The sequence below is a fragment of the Pelodiscus sinensis genome, chromosome 12 (assembly GCF_052426305.1).
Source record: "Pelodiscus sinensis isolate ZL-2025 chromosome 12, ASM5242630v1, whole genome shotgun sequence".
Classification (NCBI taxonomy): Eukaryota; Metazoa; Chordata; order Testudines; family Trionychidae; genus Pelodiscus; species Pelodiscus sinensis.
The window spans coordinates 18814014-18840341 of NC_143063.1; the positions used below are offsets into that span (position 1 = coordinate 18814014).

The following is a 26328-nucleotide window of genomic DNA, read 5'->3' on the forward strand; positions in this document are numbered from 1 at the left end:
GTCTCCATGATTTCTGACCTCTTCAGAAAGGATGCAATTCCAGTTAGAGCTAGGGTTGCCAGATGGTTGAAACAAAAATACTGAACACACATCCCCTCAAAAGAAAGACCTGGAAAAATTCTGTTGAAGGGAGGAAAAAAGAGGGGGGGGACCAAAGTTGTTGAGCAAAAAAAAGAAAAGATTCCAAGACTTATTAAACCACCCCCCCCCCCAAATTAAAATAAAACAGCTTGTCCCCATTAAGAGTGAGTGCAGGGATAGGAACAGGGGAGCGGTTGAGCACTAAGACCCCCTTGGTCTTTTGGCTGGCAGCCATTTTGTGCCTGCAGCCTTGCGGAACCAGGTAAGCATGGGGGCTGGGGTCAGAGGGCTGGTAGTGTTGGGGCTCGGAGGAGGGGGAGTTTGAGGGGGAGGATACCGGACGCTGAGTGTTTGTAGGATTGCCAGGTGCCTGGCATTTTCGCCCCTTGGCTGGGGAAAAATTCAGAAAATACCGAACATCTCAGGAGTCCGGTAGTCTCTGAATTTTTTTTACTGGACAGGAGGTGAAAATACCAGACTGTCCGGGTGAATACCGGACATATGGCAACCCTCGCAGGTTTATAGCTATGAGGCCAATCCAGTTCCATTAAAATCTAGTTAAAGACTACCATTGTGATTTGCATTAGGCTTGATGGCCACACAGAATAAAGCAAAGGGAAGGATAGGCACTCTGAGAGAGTTAAATACAAAGTTGTGTTTGGTCTCTCTTCCTGTCTGTGGTGAGGTGTGTCTGTGCATGTGTGTTTATCTCAGCATTTGGTCTTGAAAGTATTTTAAGCAGCAGGTGCAAGAGGGTATGGTGACAGTGACTACAGTAGAACATCTTGAAATAACATCTTTAGATTTTGTTGAGAAGTTTTACATGACACAAGTAAATTAGGCATTCTGAGGTTAATATTTCTATTAACATCTGAAAGGAAAAGTATAATGTGATATTGTGTGTGTGGTAAGTGTGTGTAGATGGCTGTATATGGAAGGGCAGATATACTCTTACAAAAAACAAAGTACCTGATTCTTTACTCTGTAACACCAGCTTTACATCCATACGGTTCTTTTGAAGTCAATTGAGAAAACTGGTACAGTAAAGAGTTAGGCTCAGAATACAAACCTATTAGGTTGTAAATTGGAGCTCTCTGAACATTTGATAACAAATGCAAAACAAAGGTTTTATCCATGAGATAAACTTTTGTCGTCTTTGGAATAAAGTAAATTAATTTAATGACAGTTAAGAAATAAACTTTTAGGATATAAGCTGACTTATTAGATTTAATAATGTATTCATACAGCTGTTGATGATGTACAGTGTTGCACAAATCAGCACAAGAGGATTGTAATAGCACATACTAAATTACTTCCAGTGCAAGCCAAACAAAACTGTCATATTAATGTCTTTATACAAAGTAACTTTTTTCTACAGATAATAATTTTTATACAGTGTTCACTTCTTAAAGGAATTGAAAAGGGCTATAATTTGAGACCATTAAATATTTCTCATTTTACTGTTCCAAGAGTACAACAGCCCCATACTTAGCAAAATATCATTACATTACTGCTGCTGGCCATGGAATTCACTGAAGAAGGATTTCATATTAAATAGTTTGGCTGGAACTAGAGAAATTGTCAAGGTCTCCTTCTCCTCTATTGTTATTGTTGAAGATTTTACTTACTGGCTAACACAGGGGTGAGCAATAATTTTTGATGGAGGGGGCCATTGAATAATTTGGCGAGTGGTTAAGTACCGGACTTTTCTATTATATTAATGAAAGAGGTATGGGGTCTGTGAAGGAGGTTGGGTGTAGAAGGGAATTTGGTTAGGGATTGGGGTGGAGGAAAGGGTGTAGGATCTGGGAGGGAGTTTGGCTGAAGGAAGGGGTTGTGATCTCAGTCATGGAACTGGGGTGCAGGTGAGGTTTCAGGATGCAGAAGGGGTTATGGGTGCAGGAGGGGATTCTGACCTGGTGGAGGGATACAGGAAAAGGTGCAGGATCTGGGAAGGGCTTGTGACTGGGGCAGGGGAGCAGAGTATGGAAGGGGGTTGTATCCTAGGGCAGGAGTATAGGAGGAGTGCAGGGATTTGGGTTGTGACGAGGGGTAGGGGATACAGGTGTACTGTCTGGGGTGGGTTTGTGACTAGGAGGAGAGGTGTAGGGGAGTGCAGATGTAACCCACACACATGGTGTGGTTACTGAGCAATACAAGTGGCTCCTAGACCACAGCAACAGTTAAGAACAAGAGACCTCTATAGCATTTAAGACCAAGAGACCTCTACAGTATAGGTAGAGGCTCCTATACTCCGCTTCAGAGGTCCCAGGTTCAAATCCACCTGGTGGTGGTTACACAGGATCTAGAAAGGTGTATGGGTGCAGGACCAGGTGGCAGAGGGTTTGAGTTATATATACGCTGCTCTGAACTGAATGCTGCAAGCCGGAAGCAAATGGGGGAAGGACACTTTCACATGCTGCCTGCCCTGCAGACAGGCAGTTCCTATTGCCTGGAAAACAGCCAATAGAAACTTCAAGATTTTACTTGAGTGGTACAATATGAGATACCTCCCTCCCTTCCCCCCCCTGCCCCCCCCAGGGTCTTAGCATTCACAGATGCACATGGCCCCACAGCCAGATTTTCTGAGTGCTGGGGGGACAAAGAGCAGGCATGGGAACCTGACTGAGGCTCCTGTGGGCTGGATCCATGGTTTGGTAGGCCAATTCCAGCCTGTGGGCCCATATTTTGCCTGGCCCTAGGCTAATGGCATTTAAAAGTAATTTTAAATATATTCATTCTAATTGCTTATAGTAGAAACTTTTAAAATCTTTAGATTTGCAAACAGTATGTTTGATAGCAGTTGGGACTATTGTCATCTTCGAGACCTTGCAAAAAGTATTTTGTCTCAATGGAATGTTCTTGCGTGATATTTAAAAAAAAAAACAAAAAAAAAAAAAACGCACAATGTACAAAGTTTGTTGGAGTACTGCAAACATTTCTGCACATGCTCTATTTTAAAATTTGAGACCCCCTGAAGGTAATTTTTAAAATAACTATGGTTCTGCATTTGACTTTAATTTGAAGCATAGGTAATAATGTTTTAAATATCAAAGAACAATTAATGGGCCTGGTCACATGCTAAAAGCTAAGCATGTGCAAATGTGATTGCAGAAGTTCGGTGGTGGGTGGGAGCGTATAATGCTGTAATTATTTTAAAAGATTCTGCTTGCCTAGCCACTGATGGTTTAATTTCAGATCACTGGAGTAGTTTCAGCCAAAATAAGGTATCCGGATGAAATGGAGTTTTCCCCTTAACTTCATTGGGGCCACTCCTGATTTTTGTAACTGAGTAGCAAATCTAGCACCTGAGGGAGCTTTGTATGTGGATGGCTGAGGGTGCACAGTTTGTATATTAAAGATTTTTTGGCCAAAAGAAGTTAGTCACTTTTGATATAAACTGTACTCTTTTTGAAAGGTTCTCTAAAGTTTTCCTTCCTGGCAAACGTGGGCAGATGCAAACAGGAAATGAATCTGCTTGGAGAGGAAAATGGATGATTCTGTATTTTAGCATGCACTTTTTAATGATAATATGTCTCACAAAGGTAACATTAAACTATTTCCATCGTATTGTGCCTTACTGGATCTCTGAAGGTAAATTGCTTTGTATATTCTTTCAAAATATGTTGAAAAACAGGAAGGATGAACTCAATATACCTACTTGTTGACCAATGAGCTAGTACTTTATTCAAAATACACACAAACGCTCACATTTGATAACAGACGATTTTACTAAACCAGTGGGCTGTTAACCATGGCATAATCATTCCAACTTCTTTTTCTCACTGTTCCTTATCATATGTCCTGTCTGATTTCTTTGGATCCCATCTGACTGCTGGCTGTGTGTGTGTGTGTTTTTTCTCATTTAATCCTCTTACACCCTCAAAACGATGATTAGTGCTGACTGACTAACTAACTATATATAGAGTTACCAGGTGGACCCCGCCAAAAAAACAGACACACTTGATCATGGTGGGCGGGACGAGAAGCAGAGCTGGGGGGGTGGGGCTCGGGGGCTGGCCGGGAGGAAGGGGAGGGGACGGGAAGCAGAGCTGGGGAGGGTTGGGGGCTGTGGGGCTGGACGGGAGGAGGGGGTGCCCAGAGGAAGGGGGGCGGGAAGCGGAGCTGGCGGAGGAGGAGGGGTGCAGTCACTGGTCACAGTTGGAGTCCAAGGGGCTGTGCCCCCGGCAGGCACACCCTCGAGTTGCTCGTAGACGCCAGGTGGGGCGGAGGGAGGGGCTGGGAGCCACTCTTCCCCGCCTGGCTTCTGCATGCAGCCAGAGGCTCCCAGCTGAGAGGCAGGGCCACTACTGGCGCTGGGAGCCTCTGGTTGTGTGGAGAAGCCAGGCGGGGGGAGTGGCTGGGAGTCCCAGCCCCCTCCCCCCGGCTTTTGCACGCGACCACAAGCTCCTAGCGCCAATTGCGGTCCTGCCTCTCAGTCACTCCTCTACCCCTGCCAGGCTTCCGTCCGGCGCCCAGCCGGGAATTCAGAAAATACCCGACATTGCACGTGTCCGGTATTTTCTGAATTTTTCTACCTGACAGACGGTGTAAATACTGGACTGTCCACTAGAAAACCGGACACCTGGCCAACCCTAACTATATATATGGAGAGAGAGAGTGAGAATGCGAGCTTTCATGGGCAAAAAGCATTGCTTGACTCTAACTCATCTGAGGAAGTGATTTTGCCTGTGAAAGCTCATGATACTATATATATTTTGTGTGTGTGTGTATGTGTGTGTGTATATATATAGGTAGATATAAAATAGAATCATAGAGCTGGAAGAAACCTTAAAAGGCCATCAAGTCCAGCCCCCTGCCCAAGGCAGGACTAATCCCAATTAAATCAACTCAGCCAGGACTTTGTCAAGCCGATACTTAAACACCTCTAGTGATGGAGACTCAACTACTTCCCTAGGTAACCCATTCCAGAGCTTCACCACCCTCCTAGTGAAATAGTTTTTCCTAATATCCAAACTGGACCTCTCCCACTGCAACTTGAGACCATTGCTCCTTGTTCTGCCATCCATTACTACTGTGAACAGCCTCTCTCCAGCCTCTTTGGAATCTCCCTTCAGGAAGCTGAAGGCTGCTATCAAATCCCCCCTCACTCTTCTCTTCTGCAGACCAAATAGACCCAGCTCCCTCAGCCTCTCCTTGTAGTTCATATGTTCGAGCCCCCTAATCATTTTGGTTGCCCTCCGCTGGACCCTCTCCAATGCATCCACATCCTTCCTGTAATTGGGGGCCCAGAACTGGACACAATACTCCAGATGTGGCCTCACCAGAGCTGAGTAAAGAAGAATAATGACATCTCTGGATTTGCTGGCAATGCTCCTCTTAATGCAACCTAATATGCCATTAGCCTTCTTGGCTACAAGGGCACACTGTTGACTCATATCCAGCTTCTCATCCACTGTTATCCTCAGGTCCTTTTCTACAGAACTGCTACTTAGGCAGTTGGTCCCCAGCCTGTAACAATGCTTGGGATTCTTCCATCCCAAGTGCAGGACTCTGCACGTCTCCTTGTTGAACCTCATCAGATTTCTTGTGGCCCAATCCTCCAATTTGTCTTAGTCACTCTGGACTCTGTCCCTGCCCTCCAGCGAATCTCTCTCTCCCTCTAGCTTAGTGTCATCTGCAGACTTGCTGAGGGTGCAATCCATCCCCTCATCCAGGTCATTAATAAAGATGTTAAACAAAACTGGTCCCAGAATCGAACCTTGGAGCACTCCGCTAGAAACCGACTGCCATCCTGACATCAAGCCATTGATCACTACCCACTGGGCCCGACCTTCCAGCCAGCTTTCTATTCATCTTACTGTCCATTTATCCAATCCACATTCCCTTAACTTGCTGGCAAGAATATTGTGGGAGACAATGTTTTTGTTAGCCTCTAAGGTGCCTCAGGGCTACTTGCTGTTTTTAAAGTTACAGACTAACACGGCTACCTCTCTGAGCCTCTTATATCCTGAACATCCAAGTTTCTCCATGTTGAGCTGCTTTGGCTTGTCTACTGTTATGCCCATCACCAATAGGCTTTATTGCAATGTACAATTTAGTTATTTCAGAAGTTTTGCTATTTTGCAAGACTAAGTACTGAGATTTGCAGGATCCCTAAGCTATCACAGTATCCAGAGCATCATTTTGGATTCACTCTGACATACAATTGACAGCCCCTTTAATTTTTCTTCATTTGTAAAGGATTTAGGCCAAACTTTGTACTCAGTTATCACAATGGAAATCCCAACTAACTCCATTGGATTCAACATGTTTACTTTAGATTTATATCAGTGAACCTGAGAATCGAATATGTCTAAAATAAAATGAAATAATTTGTACTAAACCTATTTTTTAAAGCATTTAAATGTTTTTTGGGACTTGCTCTTTCAGGGAAGTATATCTAAAGAGATCTATGCTCCCTTGATCCATGAATCCAGGAGCTATGCATCCACTGGACTTAGTGAAGGCACTACCTGAAAAAAAATAAGATGGATAGATAGTAGCTGTTGGTAAATTTTTTGTATTACATTTGTATGAACTGAAGAAGTAACTTATTTTTCATGTTAGAATCAAATAATATTTGATTTATTATTTCATGTAGCATTTAATGCAGTTGATTATGACATTGGTATCCATAGAGGTTAGTCAATCAAAACCTCCTTCCACTCTTTACACTCTGTAGTCAGAATTATTTCAGTGCATATTAAGGTGTTTGGAGTAATCAAGCTGAAGTAGCATTAGTCCAGTTTCTCATCTTTTAATTATGGACAGTTTATTGTCTATGCTGCCCCACTTTCTGCATGGCTCCCCACCAGCCAGCTAGACTTAGCAATCTCCATTAATTTAATTTGACATTTCATTCAATCAGACAGACTGTGAACATGATGATTTAAAAAAAAAAATAACAATGCTCATTCTTAATTGATGTCCTTATCAGACATTGTATTTGCCAGAGCTATAATTATTGGTCAGGCAGCAAAATCAAATCTGCTCAAATGCAGTGAAGATGTTCTCTAGTGGAATTATTAAGATACAGTACTTAGACCTGCAAAGTAATTTAGTTCTGGTCTGTAATTACATCTTTTGGGATCATTATCTTTCTTTTTATTCATAAAGATAGTATGACCTCTTAGGAATTAATTTGCCAAAAATGAAGATAGTGTTAAGATCTTTGCCATAATGATAAATATATATAATATCTGTTTGCACAAACATGTATATATTTGTGCAAGTATATGTTTTTCTATATGAAATGAAGTTTTATATCTGTCTGTCTATATAAGTTAATGTCTATATTTTAAAAATATGGCTTCTAACTTTGTTCCAGAGATGCCACAAATATATTCAATTGAGGTTGCCATTGTCACAGGAGGAAATGAGAGCAAAAATAATAGGATGTGGATGCCTAGCTACTTAAAATGCAGATACAAAGAACACTTGCACACACAAATTAGGAAGTTGTCTAAATTCTGTTGTTCACACTTGTAGTTTGTTGAGAATGCTTTGTTAGGGCCCCATCCTGCAGACACCTGTGCAATGTTTACTTACAAGCCTACTCGCATTGAAGTCAATGGGGCTAGAAAGAATAGTTTGTAGGAATTAGGAGTAACGGTTTGCAGAATATGGTGTTTAAAGATCACACAAGGTACCCATTACATATTTGATCCTAAATATTTATTTTTGATATTAATTTATTTATCATTAAATCACTGATGCATCATGGTTAAAGATTTAGATGAAAATGGAACTGATAAGGGATTCAATATATCTGTTATGTAAGAGAAGCAGGGCATAGTCTTCTCAACCTTACAGTACTTTGAGTACAGAATTACAAACTTTGTTTTCTCCAGTGGCATGAATAAGCTTAGGAATTTTCCAACTCATCATATGCTCTGTTAGTATGACGCCATAGGGCCCATTCATTTTCTTGGTCCCACTAAAGTCAATGGTATTTGGCCACTGATTTCAATGGAACTAGGATTTTACTCATAATGTTTAGTAATTCTGAAACAATAATAACTTCACTATACACATTACCATCCTTTTAGGTACCAAAATTCTTGTATAAATCTGTATTGAAATTACTGAATAAAAATTAACATTCTGTTTTGAGAGTAATATTCTGAGGTGATTTTTTTGTTGTTCAGTACATCCTTGCTCCCTATTCTGATTGCCAAGCTTTGTTTTTGTTCTTTGTTGAAACAAAGTTATTTTCTTTTTGTTCCTTATATTTGCATGATTAATCTCTCTAGCAAGAGGAATTTTATTGGGATTATACAATAGATTTTCTTGGCGATTCAGGTTTCACAGTGAAGGATAAAAGTGTGATAACTTTACAAATCTTTATTTATGTTTGATAAAAAGACTTTGGCAACATTCTCAAAAGCACCTAAGTGTTTTAAATCCACCGAAAGTTCATTGGACTTAGGTTCTTAATTCACCTAAGCACTTTGATTCAGACATAGCAGCAAAATGAGGACATACACATGTGTGGAATTAAGTGACAGGTTGCAAATTTTATTAAACTTTAACATAGGGGAGGGGCACTACCTACTCAAAATGCACACTATCCTGTACCAAATACTTAGTTGGATCCCATGCAGGAGTTACAGGGATCATTATCAGGTAACACTTAACAAGTAACAAAATGGCAGCTGAATTTGGCTTACCTTAAACCAAGCCACCGCAGCATCTACACTGTGGGAGGCCAGCAGGAGCACATGCTCCCATTAGTTTCCCTTACTCCTCACAGAATGAGTAGTTTACAACACCAGCAGGGCCTGCCCTCAGCATTTCATTTGGGGGTCTACACTACACCTGCTAAATCGAATGTTAGATGATTGACCTCTGGAAAGTTGATCTTCTCTGTAGTGTAGACAAGCCCAAATTTGGTAATAAGTGTGTTTCTATTTAACCCGCAGTGGTTTGACAGTGCTGTGAGGAAAGTAAAAAAACTCCTTGGCCTCTGTCAATTGGCCTATGGCAGGACAAATTTCTTTCTGGCCCCCAAAGGCTGGACCTGCAGCACCTGTCAGACCAGATTTCTATTCCTAGTTTGGGGTGACTTGAGGGGAGGGGCTACTAGAATGGAGCTGAAAGAGGCGTCGCATGGCCCTACTCCATTTTTGTTCCTGGGAGCTGTGATGTTCTGGCTATTCATAGCTCTCCCTCCCAGCTGGCCAATAGTTGCCAGAGACTTCCAGGATGAGGAGCCCCTCCTTTGCTGCTGGAACTGTAGCCTTTCACTGCCAGCCCCATCGACAAAGGAGGGTGGCATTTTGAACATTTTCTCCATTTGTCTATGTTCAAGTTATTTAGTGGATTTCTGCTTCTTATATGTGTAAATACCAGTTCTCTCAGGTCTGAATGTTGTTTTTTAGTCAGTAATTTCAAAACAGATTTATACTAGAATTTTGGTAATTAAAGGGTAGTAATTTATTATGTCAGAATTACTAAGCATTATGGGTCCCATTGAAGTCAGTGGCTGAACTACTATTGACCTTAGTTGGGTCAAGATTTGACCCTATGTAGCTAAACTGTTACCCCATCTGACTCATAGTTAATGTTCTGAAAATCATTGATTTTTTTAGAGAAAACTATTCTCCTCCATATTTTTCATACTTTCAGATTTGAGGCTTATTTGTATATATTGTCATGTCTTTAGACTAGGGTATAATATAAAGTTGATTATGCATGGTAGCTCATATTTTACTTTCTGGAAATGTGATTTGCCTGATCACTGCTACAAAAGAATAACACACTCTATAGCCCAAATTTAATTTTGGTTGGGGATGGGTGGGTTTGAGGAGGCTATTTTGGAAAGTATGACCAACTCTGTTAGGGATGTGAATGGTTAATCAGTAAGCAGCACCCTTATTGGATGATGCTTACCGGTTATGGTTTATTGGCATCCACTGTGGGCAGGGGACTGCTCCAGCCCAGTGGGCCAGCCATGAGTGGAGAGTGCTCCAGTGACCTTTGCCAACAGCAGGCCCAGTTCAGCCAAAGCAGCATGCCACAGGAAGGGGCACTCCAGCCTCGCCGTAACAGGCTGCTCCAGCTCCACTGTCCGCTCCCATTTTATTGTTTACCCGGTTAATAGACTCTATGAACCTTTTATCCTTTTAATGATGTATTCCTGACAGTATTGCCTCAGCTCTTCATTTCATATGAATTCATGAGACTCTCAAATTTCTTTTTATTTATTTTTTTTCTAGCAGGGAACAAATTGAAAACTGTAGTAGCAAATACACCATAAAGGTTGAAAAACCAGAATGCAAATAATAAAAACCTTAATTGCTGTTGTTATAAGATCTCTGACACTCTCTCTCACACGCGCGTGCGCGCGCGCACACACACACACACACACACACACACACACACACACACCATTTACCTAACTTAATACTAGAATAAAAAGAGGAAATCCTGCTCTACTGGTGTCTGTGGCTATTTCACCCCAATGACAGTTGTAATTTTAAAGGACATAGGAACAAATCCTATATCATTTTTAATGCAAAGCTCCCACTCACTTGAATGGGTGTTGCCTGTGCATAACAAATTAAAGAGATGATCTACAGTTTGTTCAAAATGGCTTTATCTTACCTTCTTTTCTTTTTCAATGAATTACATGAAATAAGTGTGCACATACAATTTCCTTTGCTCCAGCAAAATATGGTGTGCATATGTGAAAGTCAGACTGTGTACCTATGTAAGATCTTAGTATTGGAACTGGAATTTGTGAGATTCTTGAAATCAAACAGGCATGGGATAATGGTTAAACACAGGATTGGCAGTTAGTAAAACTTGTTCTTGTTTTCAGTTGGGCTGTAGACTTTGCTGTGTGACCTGGGAAAGTCACTTATATAGTTCCTCTATTTCCGTATGACTGGGATAATGTTGCATATTACTCCAGAGACTTTTATTTGTTAATATTGTAGAATGCTTGAAGATTTTCAGGTGACACCATTTAGCCCCAAGTATTACTGACTTATTATTGATTACTAATTAATTTTTAAAACAAAAACACATTGGTCCACTCAAACAGTGAGGTGTCAGGGCTAGATTCTGCAGCTAGATTCACTTCACTATCCCAGTTGGTGAAATCGGTGGTGCTTCAGAAGTGGTATGTTCATGTGAATTGTATTAGAGGATCTTGTCCTCATTTTGCACCCCTATTCTCAAGTATATAGACCACTGGTATTTAGTAGTCTAGGCAAAGGAGTCCCTAGAAAATAAATGGAGAAAAGCATTGACTCATTTCACACAAAACATGTGAATTGTCTATTCAAAATTAAATATTTTACTAAAATAGAACTCCTTGTTCTATTTAGAATGATTTATAACTGTTCCCAGATGATCACAAAGTGTTTCTAAATTAAAAGCCATTAATTATAGCCTTATATAGATACAAAAGATATGCAAGAAGTGCTTTGTAATTCCAGTTCTGCACTTCAGGTGAGAGCTTTTAAAATTACTTGGACCATTGGAGCCACCTGCTTGACTAACTGCTGAGGGCCCTGTGTTTCAGTACTCATCAGTGCATTGCAGTGTTAACATTGTTACTGATTTTTCTCATTTCTCCAGGGCAAATACTAATTAATGGATACAATTCACAGCTGATTAGCTGTAGTTTCTTCAGTAATTACATTGGCATACTAACTGTTCAGAAGAGGATTTCTAACCCAGTTCTTATTTCACTCTAAGCTTAATTTGTTTTTTGAATTGTTTAGGTCCTTAAGATAATAACCATTTTATTTTCCTGTGTTGTTTGTGGTTACTATTAGATAACAAAAGTTTAATCTTTAAAATGCTCACTGCTAAAACATAGATTGCCTTAAATGGATTTATAATTCACAAAAATCTACAATTAAATAATGTTGAAGTTGTGACCCATACTAACAAAAACATAGATACTGTAGGATCTGAAGTCAATTCCTGGAGTTATATGAAGTAGGAACTGCATTTTTCAGCCACAACAATATAGCAAGTTAAAAATGAAGTAGCAACCTTCATTTTTAACTTCCCTTGTTATCTCATTTTATTTTATATTCTTAATGACACACAGACATAAATTTCAATCTGGGAATCGCCTTTTGTTTCACTTTAAGAGCTTAAAATGAAGAAAAAAATCACATATGCTACACCTATATTATACTTAAGTGTATGAAAACCATGACAGTGCATCGTTGTAAACGTATATTGCCGAAAACAATCCTGTTGTGAACAGGTCTGACCTCAGGAAAGATGCTCATTTCTAGTAGGATTGAAGAGAGACAGAGACAGAGACAGAGACAGAGACAGAGAGTGTGTGTGTGTGTGTGTGTGTGTGTGTGTGTGTGTGTGTGTGTGAGAGAAAACAGCTCCTTTGGCGCCATTAGAGTTTTTCATGTAAATACTACTTAGTTCTAAGCTCACTGACACAAGAAAATCTATCATGTCAGTGTCTCACTGCTGTGCATGAGTACTAAGTCTGTATGCTAAAAATCCACACAAAATCTTTACTTGAAAAAATTACTGTGAGTGTGCAATGACTGACTCTAAAACCTAACACTTTCATTCATCTGAAGAAGTGGGTTGTGTCCACGAAAGCTCATGATACCATCTACATGTTTTGCTAGTTTTTAAGGTGCTGCAAGACTATTGGTTGTTTAAGTTTTTCTGAAAACTAAGCCCTGGTAGAGTTTTGTATATACAGCTTCTTTAGATACATAGTTAATTATAGTTACAACACAGTATATTTATGCCATGAATATCCATTTTACTTAGACTATACCCTAAATAAAGTTTGTGTATGGCTTCTTGAAACACCCAACTAAAATTTAAGATTTTGAGGTAGAGATTTTATTCTTTAATATTGTAAATTGCAGGTGATCTCCCCCCCCCCTTTCTCTTATCCCCACAGTTCCCCTATTAAGTCTTCAAATCTGTTTCTAAACTCTGCCATCTCCTAAGACATGATCCAAAGGCCAATGAAGTCAATAGACACTCATTTTGCTACAGTGGGCTTTGGCTCAGATCCCAGTTCCTTTATCTATCTACCCTTCTTCCTTCCTCCATGCTACTGGAGTTGTCCCATCTTTGAGTTTGGGAAAAGGTTTCTGTGTCTTTCAGGGAAATTAGCCCTTTCAAGAAAAGATTTGGTATTCTGCCCCCATAACTCCATTCTCTGAGGAAGTAGGTAGGAGGAGCAAGTATCACAATCTACTGAGTCTTCATCATCAAAACCTCCAGGCAGCAAGTTAGACAAAGTGCTGAGCGTGGGTGGAGTATGGATTCTTTCAGTATTGATTCTGGCAGTATGATAGGGTACTGTCATTTGGAGCAGAGAATTGTGGGGGTGGCTGTGAAAGTGAATATTTCCCCATCCTTACACTCTTAATGTAGAGTTCTATAACATCAAAAATGTGTATTTTTTTTTTTAAATAATCACCTCAAATAAAATGCACTCAGGATTTTGTGAGACAAGGAAAAGGCCCAAGGAAAGATTTATATTTGAGTTATAAAATTCAGAAAATAGGAGGTCAGGATGGAAATGCTGATGCAACCTTAATGCTCATGGTATGAGAAGGCCATTTTAATGATGTATAAAAAATTAATGTTGTGTTCAGAGATTTCAACAGTCCTTTTTTACTCTTGCTTACAGTGCTATGTTAGGTATTAAATATTAAAGTTACAACAACACTAATGAACATAGATAACATACATAAATATGGTCTAGGGACTCTTTCCTTTTTTGCTTCCCTTTATTATATTTTTTTCACTATGTCTCATAGTAAATAGAACCTTAGAAATACAAAGGATGTTTGAAACTGTAGACTAGTATTTCAGCTGACAACACAAACGCAACAAAGGTATTTGTTCTTGAAAAGCAAAGCTTATAAAATGCCTGTGTTTGTTGAAAATACATGTAATAGTCTACCTATTCTCCTACAATCGTCTGACTGCTGCTATTTAAGAGAGCAGTACACAGAAATCACTGATTAGCCAAATGCTGGTAATACCTTCTTTTCCATACTAGTCTCTAAAAAGAATAAATATTTCTCTCCTACAGTCAACTAATGTCCATGATTCAAGAGTTTGGAGAAAGGGAGCTTGGAGGAGGGAATCTCCATGAGGATCCCTTTGAATTGGTCCATGTGTGGGAGGAAGTAGCCCTCAACAGAATGGGTCACTGAGCTCACCACAAGCCTTTCAGATCCCCAGCACAGTTCCCCTATCCCTGCTCCGCCACCCTCCTTTGGCTCCCTGGGTAACAAAGATGATCCACACTAATTCAATCAGTTATATAATAATCTGAATCGTCCAACTTGATTATGATTATAGAAGTTCCAGAAGAGCTTCTGCACATTTACCTCTTATCTTTTTTTTCAAAAGCAATACTTTTCTGGGCAGATGATAGAATAAAGAATCTATGTTGACTATATGGTCATAAAGGTTTATCATGGTATATATTAAAAGTCAAATATCTTTTTCTTTCAGTTTGGAAACAATAACAACTACATGAACATGACGGAGGCAAATAATGCATTTCTTACTGCAAATGAGGTAGTCTTTTCTTTTTTTTAAATCTGTGTTCATATTCTGCTGTTTGCTTTGATAATTTAACAGACTTTCAACAGATGAAAAGTGAAGTGCTGAATTTGTATGTGTTTTATGGAGCACAGAATAAAGACTTTAATGAGAAAGAAAATAACCTGACAGCTCTCCATTACGAGTCAATTTAGCTGTCCATAAGGCTGTTACTTACATAGCATGTCAATAGAAACAAATCTGCTTTATGTATGAAAAAAATTATAAACAGAAGGAGACAAATAAAAGGCACAGTAGGTGTAGATTTTGAAAACGAGCCTAGTAGAAGTCATTAGTAGCTAATATGCTAATTTCACTCATAGATACAAACATTGTAATTTGGGTTCTTAACACTCACATAAGTTAGAAAACAAAACAACTTAGTTGGCTGCAATGTTTGTGTTGCGGGAATGAGGAATAGACTTTCAGCCAAGTTTTAGACATGGACTTGGGAACAAGCCTTGGGTCTGAATAGATCGAGCCTAATTGGTCATTGAGGTGATGCATTTGGCTGCTAGCTTTTAGGAGTGGGGCTAGTGAAAGGGTGTGAGCACCAACCACAGTATTCTTTAGACCACTATCTCCTGTCAGGCAAAATTTTAGATTATTATTGCAATAGTATTGACATCTGCTATAGATGGAACTGCCTTTTGGCCATACACAAAAAATAACAGCTTCTGTTCCAGAGAAGATAGACTTATAAACAAAAGGGCAAGATGTATTGCCTAAAAAGAGTGTGTGAGTGTGAGAGAGAGAAATGTGAAAATGGAGAGTAGGCAAAAACTGTTAGGAAGTGATATTTAATATGTACATAAGAAGTATATCATAAATCTCCCAAGGGTAAGGAAAGGTTAGAAAAATGAGCAGCCTTGACCTTATTCATTGAAGGTGACAATTCTGTCATGAATGTGCTTGTTATAATAAAACAGAAAGTGGAATGGAATTAAGTGGCAAATAAGGTGTTACCATAAAGATGAAGGTTCAAATTAAGAGTAGCATTTCATGAATTGTTTTTACAATGGCTACCATCTCTTTTATCCAACAAGACTGCTTAGATAAGGGAATATTGTTTGGCATGATTTCCAGTGTTATTTGTGATAATGAACACAAACCCCATCTGTAATGACAACATGATGTTTCATTCTGTAGAATTTCTTTCCTACATTTGAATCAAACATTGATGAAAGCTCTGCTGCCAGCAGCTGTTCAGAGACAATTTAATTCCAGCTGTGATAATTCACCGTGTCAGACATTGGCTGTTATATGTTGATACAACAGTTCTCCAGATTTGCATTTTTATCAAAAGGAACAAATGTTTTGAACATTTCAGTACAGATGGCATTTAACCATGCACACACTTTTAAAAAATGTAAAGAAATAACTATTTGAAAAGTGAATAACTTAAAAATACAATTGATAAAATAAACGTTGTAGTATCTTGGTTATAGCAACATTTTTCTGCAGTATCAAATCACATGTCTCTTTTACAATCTCAATAGCCCAGTGATTTGATTTAAGACTACATTACTAGAATATTTTTTTCTTTTAGATTACATCTATTTTATCCTTATTCTTGGATCATTGATACATTGAAAAAAAAATCTATACTTATTTCAAGCAGTTAGTGTGAGAATTAGTTTATGTAAGTACTTATCAGTTTAATCATGATTATGTGGGTCTTTGTCATAAATTATTATATGGCTGCATTACATATTAATACAGTTGCAATGGATTTATCCCTTTTGGTGAGGAAATAAAACCCATTCTCATAATTACTACTTTTGCATAAATATGACACTTAAAACAGTGTGTCAGAGCTAGGCTAATGACGCTGATTTCACTGCTTGAAGAAAGAATAAGAATATAATTACATATTAATATTTGCATTATAGTGTGAGCCTAACTTGGCAATTACGGCATTCAGTGTGTGTTTTGTTATTCAGTTTTTACATTTAAATGAGTGCAGCTTATTTATTAGGACTTTGCATATGGACACGACGGTGTTAGAAAACCATTTTATTCCCATAAATAATGTCCTACAGAGATAACAGTGTAAGCACTAGAACACCTTCCAGTTTAGTATCCACACATTTGCTTTGTTTTCTGTCTCTGTATCTTGATGATTACAATGACCCATTTTTAAAGCACCTTAAATATTTATTGAAATAATATTTCAAGTGTTAATTACAGTGGTAATGAAAACAGCCAAATGCCACATATCAAGAATGAGTGTTTATCCGTATTGTTAATGTGATATGTTAGATTTCATTAAGCAGTAATGGGGTAGCAAATGAGTCACAAATTACAGTTGCATCTGTTACTAGACCACATTAGTGCCAAAATAACTGCAAATGCAGCCATAGGGTTATGTTCATTAGCCAACCACTTCTCATGGCCAATCCATCCTTTTGTGTTTGTATACTCAGAGCTCCACAGAAAGAAAATGTACATCTTTTCTAACCTGGCAATGCAAGTCAAATGTCTGCCTAATGCAGGACCAGCTTTCAAATCTAGAATTAAGTTGCCATATTCTGCATGAAGCGAGACCACTACAGTCTCAGCAGACTCTCTCACTCTGTTCCTGCAGACTGTAGCAGTCTGGGACCTCATCATTTCTGGTGAGAGACCAATAATGACAGCTGACAGGTTCTGTATGCAAGCAAAGGTTTTACTTGTGTTTCAGTTTCCATCTTCTCTCAAGCGGTTATTAATTTATATCATCATTAACAGTTTGAAGGATGACAATTTACAGCAGTTAATGAGATCTTTCACTGAACATATCATTTTTAAATTAACTGGAATTAAGACACTCTTTCAAACAATGCAAATAATACATGAAACAATTTTTGCCCCTTTCAACTAGAATTTTGAACTAATAAAAGCAAATAAATCCTAGGGCAGTGTTGCATATCCAAAACAAGACAGAGTGCCTATTTTAGGATTGCCAGATGCCCTATTTGATTGAGATAGTCCTGATTTAGGTTTATTTAAAATGGCCTAATTTCAGTCACTAGATTTCTATTGTTAAGTAGCAGTGGACCTGAAGTAATATACAAAAATTCATTTAGCTCACAAGAATGAAATCCAGAGTAAGCATAGTTCTTTTTCATCTCAAATAAGTCAGCAGTGTTGAGGCCAGATCCAGGCTGTAGTTGAATAAAGATTAGACACAAACATACATGTACAAACCCTTAAGATAACTGGCAGTAAGTGTTCTGCTCAAGGCATCTTAACAGGTGTTTACTTCATAATACACCCACTGTGTTCAAACATGCTGGCTTGCTTTAAAAAACACTGGAAGCTACTATAATCACGGTTGCTATTGTGTACATTTCTCAGCTCTAAATAATAACCTTTTTTATAAAGTGATCCATTATACTTCATGAGTGGAGTGAAGAAGAAATTGAAAGCTGAATTATAATATTTTATGTTTGTTAGTTGTAAAAAGGAAACAAGATGTGCAGTGTTGAACACTGGATTAATGGTGTGTATGTGCTACAATATTGTCAGTATTTTATGAAGCATAAGAATAATGTAAGCAGTGGATGCTATTTCAAAAAAATATAAATAAAGTGGCAATTTGTTATACAGCCAAATTCAATGTAGCTGATGTTCAGGCTAACAACAAAGACAGATGTTGCTAATTAAGTACGCATTAAAAAACTGTTAATACTGGTACTCCATTAAAGCCATATGATCATGAGACTTAAATCTTTAATCAGAATGATCCACAAAGTTCTGTGTATGTGAAACTTACATTATTTGCAATTAACAGAGTTTTCATTTGCGAGCTAAATAATACAGAATTCCTTTTGTTTGCAAATCTGAAATGCTTATTTAGAACACTGCACTCTAATGTGGTGTCTTTTCTTTTCTTTTCTTTTAGCAGACATTCCATACTCCAAGCCTTGGAGATGAAGAGTTTGAGATCCCACCAATTACGCCCCCTCCTGAGTCAGACCCCACGCTGGGAATGGCAGATATACTGTTGCCCTTTCAGGGTCTAGGTGATCAGCTGCCTGGACAAGGAAATGAATTTACACCCCAGTTTCCTCCACAGAGTTTGGATCTTCCTTCTATTACAATATCACGAAATCTTGTGGAGCAAGATGGTGTAATCCACAGCAATGGATTACATATGGTAGGCATTGTCCTTAGTCTGTTAATCAATTGCAAGATACAATCAAAATATAGATTTTTGTAATATGTAAAAATACGTATTCTCGTTGACCTCAATATGCCAGTCTGATTTAGTAGAACAGTAGTCACCCTTAGACACTTGCCAGTATTAAACAGATATTACCTGTGTATCTGCAGCACTTTGTGGTGGTGAATACTTCCAATAGGGAATATTACAACTAGTAGAAGAGCACTATTTACTTCTATATGACAATTGGAATATGTTTAAAGGTATTGTTGAGTTGCATATGAATGGATTTCCTCTATCTTACAATAAAGGAACCCATCTGGTAATACTTTTGATATAAGGATTTGCATTCTGGGATTGGATTTAGAAATCTATCTTGATGTGCCAGATCCTGGGAAGGTTCATGAGAGCTATATCTGCACTTCTGAGGGCAGAATCTTCCCTAAAGAATTGATGGAACTGGCTCTTCCCCTTTAAAAGTTCTTCCTATGTTACTCCATTAGCTCAAAATGAATTATTTGACTATATTTTGAGTGGAAGGAAAGGGACTGTGTTGACAGTTTCCAAGGGTGGTTTGTTAGCGTAAAACGGACTGGTTTTTTATTTCCTTTCCCTTTTGAATTAGTCTATCAACAGTAAAGGAAATATTTTGTATACTATGTGTATTTTATGGAATAATTCCAAGAAATTTGCATTTCATCTTTGAGTTAATAATGGAATTTTGAGTTTGCTTTCAGTATCTTGACTGTGCTTGGAAATGTAGGATAAGATTGTCCTTTGAGGAGCAATACACACACAGACTTGTGCATGCCCCTGGGCTGGTGTTAAGCTGAGGCCAGGCATCATCTATCTATGGAAAGCTCTATGTGAGCTTGAGATGGGGTGTTGAGCAGAGATCTCACCATGGGGAAGGGTTTGGACTCGGTGATAGGTACGCCATTGACCCCAACGATCAGAATAATAATTTAAAAGTATATTAACTTTTCTACAGAGCTACATTCAGTAGGAAGTTCTTTTGTGACAGCAATGGATTGAGGAGTCTCTGGTCACATGGCTGGTTAAGTTTGGGGGGGGGGGGAGGTTTCAGAAGACATCGTTCCTGAAACAGATTCCTATGGGTTATCGTAGATGCACATGTATCTTGCAGAATCCGCCTATTTCATTGCCCACACTCTTTACTCATTCCAGTGTGCAAGGACTCAAATCCAGCTTCTTGATCTGTAGGGTTACCAGATGCTTTCACAAAAAATACTGAACATGGCGGGGAAAAAAATTGGTTGAGCAAAAAACAAAAACGGGGGAACAAAGTTGTTGAGCAAAAAGAGTCACTGCGTCTTTAAATCCCCATACTTCCCCCACCAGATGCGGCAGGGGAAGAATGTCCAAAGCGGCCTTCCATCCAAGAAAAACAGAAAATAACAGACATTTTACATGTCCGGTATTTTGGGGGTTTTTTTCCACCGGACAGAGACCACAAATACTGAACTGTCCGGGGCAATACCGGACATCGGGCAACCCTATGATCTGGGGAGAAGGTCTATAAAAGGGAACCTCCTAGGTTTTTTTTTCTCCTACTGGGTCCCCGTTTAAAAAAAAATGTTTTGGAGATAAGACTATTAGGTCCACAGTTATTTCCAGTCTCTGTTAAATTTAGTATAGTTAGCATTTTTAACTCATTGGCAACAGTTCAAATTAGTTTTTGTATTGTATAATAAAGACAGGATATATGTACAGCTAGACAGATATGTTACTGCACTAATAATTATTTAATCAGTTTAGCAGTTTTGTAGGAGCTTCTTCTTAACTTGGTGAAATTAAAATAAAGATTTACTGATGGTTTGGAAGAAAGCAAGTCACCTTACATAGTTTTATATAAATTGACTTTTTTTTTTAATTAAACACTCCAGGAAAGGCAAACACATGGAAAGACTGGATTTCCCCCGAGATGCAAAATTTTAAAAAAATAGAATACAAGTGTAGCAAATGTATCTCTGGATCTTTCGTTTTAGCTAAAAGCCCAATTGTCAACTTGAATATTTTCCATTAAAGGTCATGATAAATTACTTTTTATTTTATTTTATACATACTTTTAGCAGGGAGACAGTGCAAATAATTCCATTCCTTGATCTCATCCTGCTTCTCATACAGGGATTTGTGTAGGGATTTGTGTATGTGTTGAGCGTAAGAGTGATTATGTCAGAGAGAAAAGTTTACTAAAGTCTCAGGCTTTGGAGTAGAATCAGGGAATTGTGTGCCCAAGAAGTAGGGTATCCTGAACTGTTGTGACATGTATGTGTATGTTTATGTATATAGCTAACACAGCGCAAATAGTTCAGGCACAAATAATAAAGTTTTTGATCAAATCCTTCATACTTCCCCTTGGTGTTACCAGTTGGACTGTGTGAACAAAGTCGCCACGATTTTGTCTTTATTCTTCATTTTTCATATTTTTGATTTCTCAAAAATAATGGTGATCTGCTTATGGAAGAGACCCTCTGATTAGATCTCTTCTTGTTCACCGACCCCCACCTCCACTAGCTTAGCTATGTTCCTGCAGAATCATATTTTCCCAGACTCATTCTCAGGGAAGGAGTAGACTTTGGAGACTTGATTGCATGCCCATTTAATTTGATACCATAGTTCACATTGATTCATTACTGCAGGATTGGTTCCTGGTGGGTCAGGAGGAGGTCTCTGCAAGCATACACCTAATCTTTCCATCAGCCTCTTTGAGACTTTCTGAGGAGACCCAGAAAGTCCACCCCTACGCCTACTCCTCTTAAGGTGGTCCTGGGGAAGTGGTAACTAAAGAAATCCCAGTTAGCACATCTCTATGGGTGCGTCTACACAGCACCCTTAACTTGAAATAAGAAATGCAATTTGCACTATACAAATTGCATAGCTTATTTTGAGAAATGTGGTGCTGTATACACAGTACCAAATTTTAAATAAAGTGCTATTCCAACAAGTCCCTTAACCCTTGTGGAACGAGAGTTACAGGGATGCCAGCATAACGTGCCCATTATTTTAAAATATATATTTAGAAATAACAGCTGTGTTTAAAGACGCACAATTGCTATTTTGGGATACTTCCAGTATCTTGAAATAGGCTACATCTATTTAGTGGGGCTAAGGGAACTGCCTTATGAGGGAGCTGATGAAAAAGGGTGTGGTAGGCCCCATGGCCTAATAGGGGAGGAACTTTGCAGGGGATCTGCATAATAATCTGTTTTGTAGGGCTGTCCCTTGTGGGTTTTACTGTGTGAAAAACAGCCCATGGTGATGTTTTTTTTTTTTTTTAAGTGATTACATTTTTTCTCCTTTGTCTTCTTAAATAAACCACTTCCCCTGCCTACACAGTGCTGGGTAACTTCAGAATCTTTAAAAAATAAAGGAGGGTCACTGCACAAGTTTCCCAAAACTCCTTTATCTTTGTCTACTATTCAGACACATTCCCAACAGATCATCTTCATTCTGAAAATAGATAATGAAAACAGTATATCATATTTTATGTTGAAAATGTGCACTTTATTAAACTGGTAAATATTTATTAATATTAAAATTCATCTTTAAATTAGACATTTCATGAATTACCTTGCCTGGGAGCTATAAAAACTTTATTACAGCAATAAAAAAAATGTAAAGGAGGCATTTTGACTATGAAATTTCATTTCATGGTCAATTGAATTTACTATATCTGAAGGAACTAAAGATGGGGCCATAAAATAATTATGATATTCGTATATGCTTACAGAACAATGCTCTTTTGCAGTACTGTAATCTAACTTTAATGCTTCATCGATAGTGTACTGCTAATTACTAAAGGAGATAGTTTCTAGATACTGAAAAACAAACACTAGTTTCCTTTGCTTAGTATAACCAGTTAAAATAATTTGAGAGAAACCACTTCAAGTCCACTGGTTATTTTCTGAGAGCTTACTGTAAGTTATTTTAGCTAGATATAGACTTACCTTGTTGAAAAGTCCAGTAGAATTTCACCTTGAAGAAATGTCATGAGATTTTAAATCACAAATGTTGAAAAAAATAAAATGTGCTTGAACAGAATTATGATTAATACAGTATGTCTTTGGCTTTGTTCTACGAACTACCTGACATGCTCACCTATAAACTTGAATGCAGAATCGCCAGAGGCATGGTTAAAAATAGGTTATGTCAAGGTTCTCCTATGTCTCCCTTAGGGTACAGAGTTGGCTAGCTACTTCATAATACTCCTCAGATATTCTCCATAAGAGGACCAGAAAAATAATAAATACTACTTTATTTTATATCTTGATTTATATTTACTTATATTCTCATCTATGCAAAGTGCAAGCAAAATGTTTATTATCAGATTAAATGTGGTCTAACAGTTATTAAAATATTGTATTGATGGATTAACAATTGTTCATGTTATTAAGAACAAGATAGTTCGTGATGTATTGAGACTGATTCCCCACCCTGCCACATTGGTTTTGCTTTAGAAAAGAGTGACCGTTTGTCACACTGCTGATTAGCCTCATTATTATTGGCAACAAGGATAATACATTTATCTTACTTAAATGCATGCAGTTATATTTATAAACAGACAAGAGAAGCATAAAAGAGGAGATAAAAGGAGTGCAGTATGATTAACATTCACATTTTAATAATATGCAAATAAAACCCTAGTATTCAAAAATGAATTAATGAAAAATTGAATGTTGATGCTTTTTTACTTCAAAGAAACCCTTATTTACATGACGAAGATACTATACTTATAAATATCTAACTCAAAATAAGTAGAAATCACTAGCAATATTTTGACAAAAATATTTTGCTCTGACGCTCTGTTGTCTGTTTAGATGATCATGTGAAAAATTATTTTAATCTACAAAAGATGGCAATTCTATAAAACTACAACTTGTGCTCCTGAGGGTTCCTTTTTTTAACACCTCTCTATAATCTGCCCAGCCTGCTGAGTAGCATTGACATCAGTAGTACATCAATTTCAGAAAGTGGATTATTTTTACTAGACAGCTATTGTGACATATTGGGTCAGTCATAAATGAAAGATATTCATGCAAGCATGCAATACTTGTAATGAAGTCTCACTCTGACCTTCTGTATGATTGATTCTGTAATTTAGTTTTCTCAGGCAGTGCCTGAAATGAAATGAAATCATGTTGAACAAGTTTTGAATACCCACAGTGCACCAGGAGAAGAAAAATCTGCAGCCCCAGAGGCTTGAGAGAGAGCAGCTGAACGATTTATCTCCATGCTATTATAGCCTTTGCCAGCATTCAACATTTCTTTCTTTCTTTTTTTTTTCTTATTTGGCTTAAGTACTTAATTCTGCAGGTAGCTGTAAATGGGAAAATAAAATGCTGTTCAGATTTAAAATGACAGGACAGGAGTATGTGCAGGGGACTGATAAAATATCTTGAATAGAACTGACCTTTCATGTAGCTGAAAGTTACTGGGGGATTCATCCTCATAATTACCATATAGATTATTTTTATTTCTTTCCTGCAATGAAACATTTCAGAGAGCAGTAGTGCTGATTGAATGAAAATTGAACTTGTTAACATTCTTTTCAGCTTAGCCTGTTGTACATAACAGAAGGTTAGCTTTGATGAATTTTGAAATTCTCTTTCTGATATCTAAGAAACAGACAGTAAAGTAATTGTCTCTCTTCAGTCTGATTTTTTCTTTTATCCAACAAAGTATAGATTTTATGAAAACAAACGGACAATTTTACATATATCGTGCAAAATATTTTACTGGCTGTTGTAGAAATGGTGTTTTCTGTTTGGTGAGGATTTGATCCTATCTGAGTTTTATAATTGTGATAATATCCAGATTACATTTAGGTTTGTGCTCAGATACACTTAATTCATTTTGAAATAAACTCATCTTTAATTGTTACAATTTAAATGTGACACTGAGTTTTTAAAAAAAAAAAAAGATGACCATATCTGAGATAATAGGAAGAGACTTTTAAACAAATGGTGAACTGATGTTGTGGCCTTAATGAACTTAGCTGCAATATTTATCTTGTTAAAGAGGGTAGCAAATATGCAAACCGAAGGAAGAAATGTTGTAAACATCTCAAAATAGTGGTGCATTTTACTTAAAAATCTAAATCTTACTGTATTTAATCTCAAATTGTTAATTTAGCTTTTCAGTGATTCACTCAATTTCCAGATTTAAAGCTAAAAAAAAGTTAAAATGGCAAAAAGTCTTCAATTCAGGCAATTACTTCACCACACATGACTGCATGCCTCTAATTGATATCTTTAATTTTCATTTACAAAGAAACTTCCATGTAATCTCTTTTTAATATTTGGTTTATAATTTTATATTTTGAGAGAAAGGAGTATGTTTTCAATTAATACAGAATTATAGCAGTATTGTTTAATGTGTTACAGATAAAACAGTTATTTCATGGGTCATTAATGTGTTTAATGCCTGGAACGTTCTCTTATAACAAGCCCCTGTTATTGTTATGAACATGTTTATTGCCATCCTTAATGGGAAAAAATACAACTAATTCTAGAAGGCAATAATTATTCATTTATAGGAAGGAGGCTATTTCTCACCAGAAGACATCTTGTACTGTCAGTGATTCAATGTTTCCTTAAGAAACTGTGCCACTACATTTCAGATGAAGATAAGCAGTATTAATTTTTTATACTTGAGTTGTACTTTAATAACAGCTTTTATAGTTGACCCTTTCAAGAAATAAGATACCTATGGACATTATTTCAAAATAATTAATTGCTGTTGACTAACTAAAACTAAAGCATACTCTTAGGGACCAATCCTGCAAGAAGCTGTGTGTCTTTGGCTCAGTTTGACATGAGTGTTGTGCATATTCAGCATCTTTCAAAAGGTGCTAAGCCTCACCTGAGAATTACCAATGTGCATTGGAATCATGACAGTTGTTTTATACCTGCAAATTTGAGTTCAAAGCTCAGTTAAACTACTGTTGTGATCTCTGGAGGTGAAAATAACCAGTGTATATATAGCCCATTCAATTTACAATAAAAGCCCTGGCTAAAACAGACAGACACTACAGTATGACACAGTACTAAAGCAAATGCAATCCTTCCTTGTCTTCATGATGGACTGAAACATCTGAGGAGTCTTTGCAGACTCTAGTTTACTATGCCATTTTAATTTTGAATGTTTCAGTGTAGACAAAACAATCACTTTGCTACAACACATTTCCTTCTTCCTCTCCTCTTGATACAAGTTTAAAAAACCCAGGTGCTAGTAAACTTGTTACAGTATAAACAAAAACCCCAAATGCTCTTTGAAAAATTATGTAAATCAGAGCAAAGTGCATTCTGAATACACTGAAATGAAAATCTCCATTTATGGTCCATTAGTCAACATGTACTCCTACCATATCATAGATATATGAGATTGCGTTCAGTAGCTGCAGTATGTTACAGATTGTCAGCATTTGCCTGAGACAACTATCCAGTGAGTTAGTGATGTTGCTTTTTGTTAATACTAGGGGTTTGCTAAATCACCAGTGCAAG

At 37.7% G+C, this 26328-nt stretch overlaps 1 protein-coding gene across 2 annotated transcripts in view; it reads left to right on the forward strand.

Annotated features, from left to right (window-relative positions):
• TOX3 (TOX high mobility group box family member 3) overlaps positions 1–26328 on the forward strand; it is a 96957-nt gene that overhangs the window by 50394 nt on the left and 20235 nt on the right. The window contains exons 2-3 of one of the 2 annotated variants that reach the window (XM_006121130.5): positions 14566–14631; positions 18545–18796. In XM_006121130.5, the coding sequence (XP_006121192.3) occupies positions 14566–14631; positions 18545–18796 (318 nt within the window). Of the gene's footprint in view, positions 1–14565; positions 14632–18541; positions 18797–26328 lie in introns of both variants that reach the window. The other variant, XM_006121129.4, reaches the window with a different exon arrangement.